The sequence below is a fragment of the Zophobas morio genome, unplaced genomic scaffold (genome assembly GCF_036711695.1).
Source record: "Zophobas morio isolate AGI-343-1 ecotype UQ-CSIRO unplaced genomic scaffold, CSIRO_AGI_Zmor_V1 ptg000002l, whole genome shotgun sequence".
Lineage (NCBI taxonomy): Eukaryota > Metazoa > Arthropoda > Insecta > Coleoptera > Tenebrionidae > Zophobas > Zophobas morio.
Window position 1 is genome coordinate 20,380,292 of NW_026972107.1, and position 8,710 is coordinate 20,389,001.

The 8,710-nt window shown below is 32.4% G+C and overlaps 1 protein-coding gene across 2 annotated transcripts in view; it reads left to right on the top strand.

Annotated features, from left to right (window-relative positions):
• Positions 1-2,996, top strand: part of LOC135122457 (head-specific guanylate cyclase) — a 207,398-nt gene extending 204,402 nt beyond the window's left edge. For both annotated transcript variants that reach the window (XM_064046644.1, XM_064046652.1), the window contains exons 10-11: positions 1,405-1,559; positions 2,138-2,996. In XM_064046644.1, coding sequence (XP_063902714.1) covers positions 1,405-1,559; positions 2,138-2,336 — 354 coding nt within the window. In that variant the 3' untranslated portion in view covers positions 2,337-2,996. The remainder of the gene's footprint in view (positions 1-1,404; positions 1,560-2,137) is intronic.
• The last annotated feature ends 5,714 nt before the right edge of the window (positions 2,997-8,710 follow it).

An 8,710-nucleotide genomic window follows, 5' to 3' on the forward strand; every position in this document is an offset into this window, starting at 1 on the left:
ATCTCTGTATTTGATTTAATAATTACGAATTAGGGACCAAAGTGGAAAAAATAACAAGATAATCTAAAAAAAAATAAAATTTTAAAATTTTTGCATTAATTAGGCACTGTCAAGCGAATCTCATAACTGCCACTATTTTTTGTCTGAGTTTAAAATTCACTTACAAGAACATTATATGTAGACAAATGCCTTTATTGCCTTTATCCCATAAAGGGTGTCGCATCCAACATGTAGATTGGACATAGGGAATTACTTGGAGAACTGGTTTTTATTTTATAATATCTCCTCAGATCACTTTAAATTTATTATTGAGCGATGCATTTGTGGAGACAAACGAGGACTATTGGCCCGTTTTTTTGAAATCGTTGCATTATTCACTGTAAAAAATTTTAAAAAACCATATTTTGAAATTACGCTCGGTCCGCTTTGTCCCAAAAGTTTCCGTCTCAGTTCGACGATCGCGTCCTTGGATGATTTCTGAGTGAGAACTACGGGTGAGAACCGAAAATTCACTTTGACATTTCGATTTTCCATGCTACTGAGACGAAACGTTTTGAGACAAATCGCGCCAAGCGCGAATTTTAAAAAACGATTTTTAAAGTCTTTTTACAGTGAATGAGCGCGATGCAAAGATCTAAAAAAAATACTGGCCAATAGCCCTCATTTTCCTCCACAAGTACATTGTTCAATAATAGCTTAGTCTAGGAAGATATTATAAAATAAAAACTAATTCTCCTTGTTAATTCCTTAAGTTGAATGCGGCGCCCTATATATCTTAGAGAACTTGGTAAACTGATTACACCTAAGAGGAATTAGATATAATATTCTGCTCCTTCAAGTTACCATCTTGCGTACAATCCCTCAATTTAAGTTCATTTAAAACAATAAAATCTTTTATGTTCAAAAAGTGTTATATTTCACAAAATTTTCACCAAATGTAATAAAACAATTTATGAAAACCTGACCTTAAACTAATGACAATACTCTGTGTTCCCAGAACTTCAAGACAAGTAGATGGAGTATATCTTAAATAATATTATGAAGTAATTAGATTAATCCCTTTATCGTTTGGAATATTCTGTCTAAATAATTCTAAAATAAAGCATGCTGGTGCAAAGCCACAACCACAACTTTCAACAACAAAGAGATGAGAACTATTTTCATAATAACACCATATTAAATACCGAACCGTGATGAATCAAATTTTTTTGACTGTAAATTTTTCCACCAAATTCTAACAGTGTGCTCACCATTGCGCTGAACCTGCATTTCATGCAAGTTTATAGTTACGTGTAGTTCTTTTTTGTCACAGAGTATAAAAGCACAGAGAACACCCTCTTGTCCGATTTAAAATACGATACAATGCTCCATGTGTTTTTTCCTGATTTACTTTTTTCATTCCAGATGCGAATAGGTCTACACACTGGTTCAGTTCTAGCAGGGGTTGTCGGCGTAAAAATGCCGCGCTACTGCATGTTTGGCCACAATGTCACGATCGCGAATAAATTCGAATCTGGTAGTGAACCCCTCAGGATAAACGTCAGTCCTACCACATACGAGTGAGTATTCAGAAGTTATTTACAGGAACGTATTTACTTCGGAGAAGCGTGGGCCGACAGTGTAAAATTTGACTGGGGGTAATTATGAGATCTGACGCCATGGTTTTTCGTGTGTGATTTAAATTTCAGCCAACAGGAGATGTGTGCTTGGCAGTGAGGTTTCACGTATTTTTTGTAGTATCCGTCTTGCATAAAACATCGAATACTATAATAGAGGGAAAGTTCAAAAGCGACAGGAAAAATTTTGGAATCAAGCCAATTATTACTATCATCCTCTTTTTAGAACGTGAAACTTTAAAAAATATATAAGAAGAATATTCGATAGTATAAAAAAAGAGACGACGACGTTGTAATTTAGGTCATCCGATTTACTCTTTTTGTCATTATTATTACTTTTTTCAAGATTTTCTTTAAATAAGGCCATACTTTTTCGTAATCAAAATAGGTTTATAATTTAAAATGTATTTAGTATTAACATTGGAAGAGGGGGAGGATCATTTTGTTATACCTATCGGCAGCAAATTCGTAAAAACGGCCCTGGCCACCTACTCAATTCCAGCTAAAATAGCGAATTTCAGGAGACTGGTGATGACCGAAGGGTTCAGTTTCGAGGCGCGTGACCGAAGCTGTCTCCCCAAAGACTTTCCCAGAAACATACCGGGAACCTGCCACTTCCTAACAGGATACAAACACGAATCGGTGGCGGAGGACGCACCGCTCACTCAACACATCGAGGCCGGCTTGAAGGATATCGGACTCAGTTCCGACATATCCTAATAAAGCCGGGATCACCTAGCAATAATTTCCTTTTTATACACTCATCTGTACCATAGCTTCTACGAGTTCGGCAATAAACGCACATTGCAGTACTCTGTACATAAAAGGCTTGATGGGACAACGCAACGCTTGTTCCGGCTATCAGTATAAGTGTATCACAGGACCACACAACTTTGCAATAAAAACACTTATTGATAAGGGGTTATTTAATCTTCACGTTCTCACTGATGCTTATTGTGATTTTTGTAAATATGTAAAAACTGTGACCAGTCGAAGCTTTGTTACCTTTGCTATTCACTGATTTTGTGTAAGTTAGAATTAAGAAACTACCTGTAATGGATTTCTACTGTGTTCAACCTATGGACTCGTACTTGGGAGTTTCACTGATTCAACAAAATGTTGACTGTATGTATAAAAAATGACATTTCTATTTATCTGAAAGTATAAAGCGTTTGTTCTAAACTTCGGAGCTAGGACTTTGTAAGATTGTAGTAAACTGATTTAAAACAGTCTTTCCTTCATACATTCATAAGCTTTATAAACAAAAAGACAAACACAATTCTAACAATGTTAATGTAACTCTATTAGTGTTAATGATAATTTCTTGTTGTTCACTTCATTTTTGTTTAGGAACATGATTTTAGTTTAATAAATCATCACATCTGCCGAAAGTCTTTTATTTTAACATTATAGATAAAAATAAGACAAACATGAGAAATAAATACAAACTAATAAAAGTTGTATCATATGTCTCTCTTTTTCCTTGGATATCTACAGAACGTCTCTTATTCTCTTAGAAGCAACACCCGTGTCTGCTGAAGGTTGGGGGCAAATATTTAAAACAGGAATGAATGTAATCTGTAATTCCATTTATTTGAACCCACGACACAAGTTAAAAAGTTAATTAATAGGATATGTTGAGTTTCTCGGAACAATTTGTGACACAGTTTCCATGATAATCCTAGGAAAATTACCGGGCATTTATTTATTCATGCACTAATCAAACCGATTATAGATTTTTTCACAAGTTTTCTCAGATGAGTAGACTTGACAAGAAATAGATCACATAGTGTAATACAATCAGCCATCAACTAATCGATAGTGCATCAGTTAAATCACTTAGCAAATGTGTATAAAATGCTTGTGTTTGAACTAACTTCCGATTAGTTGTTAAAAGATCGTAAATATTCTTTCAGTTTTATTTAAGGTAACTTAAAAAAAACTATTACCTCGTTTATTTATTGTTTATCGTATCTTACCAATTCATAGTGCCATTAAAAATTTCACTGTCGAGTAAAAAATTATTGGAATACGGTAAGTCTACGCAGGAATTCTGATTATTCCAACACTAGTTCTGAAGCTTCAATAAGGTAAGTGATACAATTTGCAATTGGTTGCTGTGTTGCTGCGCATTAAATTGCGTGCAAATAGTGGTGATTTGAACAACCCGTGTTCACTAATAGAATCATTGAGTAACAAACCTTTAAATTGTCTATAATGTAATTAAATAAGGACGACGGGGCTGCACGTATAGTTTTCCACTCTGCCAGTTATGCTGACATTTGAGTGTAATAATTAGTAACTATCCTGGAATTGGTAAAACTTATAAATATACACGATGTATCAAAAAATGAAAAATTAGGGAAACATGGAAAAAGATGGGCTACTAAGCCAAAGCCAAATGTCACCAGTATTTCATAATTGAAACAGAATAATTATAAATAAGGACGTAAATTAGATTGTGCCGCTTCAGATACATTAGGCATTGGACATAAAAGTTAATTTACACCACAAGAAGAGAAAAAAAAACTTTCTTAGAATTCATTAAAATTATTTGTGACTAATTAATCAGCTAAGTATTAGATGTAGGAAAGAAAAACACATTTTTTGAGCCGGAACTATTTTCGAAAGACCAGTATATATCGCAAGACCTAGAACAAATAAATCGGCAAGCTAAACTAAACATCAAACATTATTTAGATTAGACGACTACTTTTAATTAGTGTGAAATTTAAGTATCACTTCCTGTCCCACCTTCCCCCAATACCAGATACTCGATGAACTGGCAAAAGCAAGTACGTACTTAATACCTACTTCAAATTGCTTTAAACTTAACCAACAACTCGTAACAAGAACTGCCTTCAATCCACGTAACATCAAAAGGACAAATATTAACCAAGTTGCGCAATATTTCACCTTAATTATTCTTGGAAAAGATTTCTGACGACCTCTAGTAAGTTTACGACCTTTGAAAAAGAGCGAGCTCTTGTAACAAAAATATGTAAAGTGTATTAAGTTAACAAATATCGGAAAATATCATGGGAATGCGAACTTCAAAGAGAGGTAATTACTGAAATTGTAAAACCTTATTCTTGGCAGCTAATAACCAACTTTATTTAAGTCACAGACAAATTTCGTACTTCTTCTTACTTCCTGAGCGTAAGCAAAGGAAGTATTGTAATCGACCGACTCTCTACTTTTACGTTTTCTCGACCTTTCATGACCCCTACAGTACGAAGAAATAGGTCTCCCGTTTCCGTCTGTCTGTCCGTCTGTCCGTCTATCCGTCTGTCTGTCCGTCTGCCGTCCCGGATTTTTATTAGACAGATAATCTCCGAAAGTACTGGGCCGATTGTTGTCAAATTTTGTATTTATATAAAGAATATCATGTAGATGTTAAAACGCTAATCAAAATTTGTCTAATCATCCCCACCAATAATGTGATGACGCCACTTCAAAATTGTACATAGTAAACAGGTTTTAAATTGTATAAAAGAACCTAGTCCTACACATGCAGTCTATGAAACCGTATTGCATATGTAGTTTATGAAGCCGTGTTGAGTTTTTACCCAAAACGTCCAGATTTTTGAAAAAAAAAATCAAAATTATAAAACAATATTTTGCAATTTAATCTTGAATCTGCCAAACCGAATGCTTTGAAATGTTGCAGATGATAAACATGATAAATTTTTAATCAAAATATATTTGCTTATCTCCTCTAAAAAATTGATGACATCAGCTCATTTTGCCGAATAAATCCTATCTAAAATGTCCAAAATATGATGAGTCTATACTAGTGATTTATCATTCCATTCACATTTTGTGGATTTGCTTATGCAGGGTGACTAAAAAAAAATTAATCAATGCGTGAATTTATTTTATCCATTTGATTGATCAAGAACTGCAAAACCGAATGCTTTGAAATTTTGGAGATGTTACTGTGAGCATGGTAAATTATTAATCAAAATATATCTGTTTATTCCTTCCAAAAAATTGATGACGTCTTCTCAAAATTTGGCCAAATAAATGCTACCCAAAATGTGTAAAATATGATGAGTTTTTACTTGTGATTTATCACTGCATTCATATTTTTTGGAGTTGTTTAAACAAGTGACCCAAAAAAATGAATGAATGAGTCAATTTATTTTATTGATTAAATCAGGAACTCCATTTTCTCAGAAAATTTTGGGAATTCAATACTGTTATTTTTAGTATTACATCACTGCGCCAATCCAAGTTGATGTACGTGTCCTTGTTTTTTCTTGCACTGGTAATACGCTATGACTATTTGTCTTTTGTGCTGTCATCTAGTATTATCCATGCTGAGGACGTCGTCACAAATTTTTTATTGGTTTAATTAAGAACGAGTCACCCCATTTTCTCGAAAATATGAAGAATACGCACGTCTATGTATAATTATGATAAAATAAGAATTATAATATTCAGAACATTTGTTCGATTGTGATTTAATTAATAATTTTAGTCCTATTTTGAGAAGACAAACTCATTCAATTCAAACTAATTTCTACGTGACATTCTTTCGATGTATAAACATAAATAAACAGTTGAGCCTCAGATTGCTATTACCTAGTGTTGGAGGACAAGGGTTGTTAGAGATGAATTATTTTAAGCTCAACATGGTCAGTCATCAGAATCTGACAATGGACTGTCAGTTAGTAGCGTAACATGCACACTTCAAAAGGGGATGGTTTTTAAGTTTATTTTTTTAAATCGCAAACAATAACAGGCGGAAACATAAACTTAAGTGAACTGCTCAACACGCCAGCACGAATGCGAATGAATCTATTAGGCACTAATCGAAACATGTACAGGTAGAAAAGTTTACTAAACAGCGTCCATTCGAAAATGTTGGATATGTTTCATTGTACTTCAAGAGCGAGGGAAGTTCTGTCGGAACAACGTTCGCCCAATTTTTTCAGTTCTGCATCAGGTATTTTACTTTTTACTTTTTAATGAATAAAAAACTGACTGATATATAATTTATGATAAGAGTTAAATTATATTTTAATAAAATGCCATCTGAATGTTTTAAATTCTTAGAAACAATTTTTTTATTGATTTACAATAAGAAATAATAACAATTTTGAACCAAATACAATTTTAAATTACGTATTATTCCAATAATTCAGAATTTTAAAGTCTGTGTACAATTAATTATTATTATCGACCTGAAGCGGTGCAGTGTTGACGTATAAAAATGAAAAAAAATGATAAATTTCATGGGCTCCACGAAGATAAAAATTCAAATATTAATTAATACTGTGTCGAATGTACAGCGCATCCGTAAAGTCTGAACAAATATTTATATTTGACGAAAACTACCAAAGAGGTTAATTTACTTTCGTTGTAGGACCTATCACACAATTTGAGTGTGATGACGATTTTTTTCTTAAATAGAAGAAACTAGATACAAAAATAATGAAAATTTCTTACCTTAAATAAGTAACAATTTTTGTAAAAAAGTAATAAAAAAAATTAAACAGCAATCTTGCAAGAACGTTCGTCCATCTCACACGTATTTCCATAGGATACATTTTTCGAAGAAACTGATTTTTTAATGACGTCAGATATTTTCATTTTTTGATGTGTTTTCCAAAAAGGCATAGTTAAATGGATGTCAAAGAGATCGTAAAATATTCTGAAGAAATAACGTAATCCACATGATGAGTAGCTGTTTCGTTACACGCCACAATCATTTCTTGAAGTAATACTATTTTTGTATTAAATGGTTCAGAACATAGACAATATTATAGATTTGGATTTGAGTAATCTTCAATGACTGTGCGAATTAAACATATTTCTACAGGGTGAGCGAAAGTGGCGGATAAGCTCGATGGTACGTTATTAAGAAGACCCTAAGAACTTGCAAAAAATGGTTAAAAAAATTCTTGAACCAAATTTTTGAAAATATTAGGTTTCAAAACGGAAGAATTAACTTCGTCATTCTGATTTGTTAATTTAATTGACAGTAAAAATTTCATCTGTCAAGTAAAAATAACGTTGTGGATTGTATTCTAGCAAATTATTATTAAATAATTATAACTAATTATTTCGCTGCCTATTAGACATTCTTTAAATCAAATCAGAATTATGAAGTTATTTCTTTAATTTTGAAGTTTTATATTTTCAAAGTTTTAGTGCAGGGATTTTTTAACCATTTTTTTCAAATTTTTCAGAGCATTTTTAACAGCATACCATCAAGCTTCTCTGTCATTTTTTAATCATCTTGTATGACAAAGTCAATCTTTTCCACTACTTATAAACATTAAAGTGTATTCTTTTTTAAGGACAATTTAGGTAAACTTAAATTAATTAGTTCCTGCCTTAGAGGTCCGGTATAAAGAAAAATTCATGACAGGTACAGCCAAAATTTTCAAAAATTTTGTGTCGGATCCCATGGGTCAGAATAGTTTTTTTTTTTAATAACCAACTTATACTTGTGTTTATTTAATACATTGTCACAGAAAACATATGCTTTTGTGTGCCCAGATAGTGTATACGCCATAGGTAAGACAATTTCGTAAATCCCAGGAAAAAAATTCACGAGAAAACGGAAGAAATGTTGCTGTTAAAAACACAAATAGGATTACTTGACATTATCGAGGATGTCTGTCCACAAGTGCTTTTTCGAAAAACGTGTGTGCAAAATACGAAAGTAGGAACAATTTTCGAATCATAAATTCAAATACGTAATTAATACAACCTTTCTAATTTAAATTACATTTTTATTATACAAAGTGTCTACTGTCTATAATTGATTCATACATCAGAATACCTCGGAAGAAGGTTAGGTTGTATTATAGCAAGATAGAGGCCATTTTCAGAAATTTTGTGATTTGTTTAAATTTTATTTTGATCGTAAAAATTAAAAGGTGTGTACGAAATGATGTTCTTAGAAGCTACAGAATTCTTCAATTTAAGAAAATCTTTTTTTCCAACATGAGAGACTCTTTTGTTGCTATAGAAACGAAAGATGACCTTTTTATCAGAGGCGTATAACGAATTTACACATAAATTTTAATCATTTTTATTTCTAAAAGGAGAACGCTTTTATGTGAACTTTTTTTAAATTT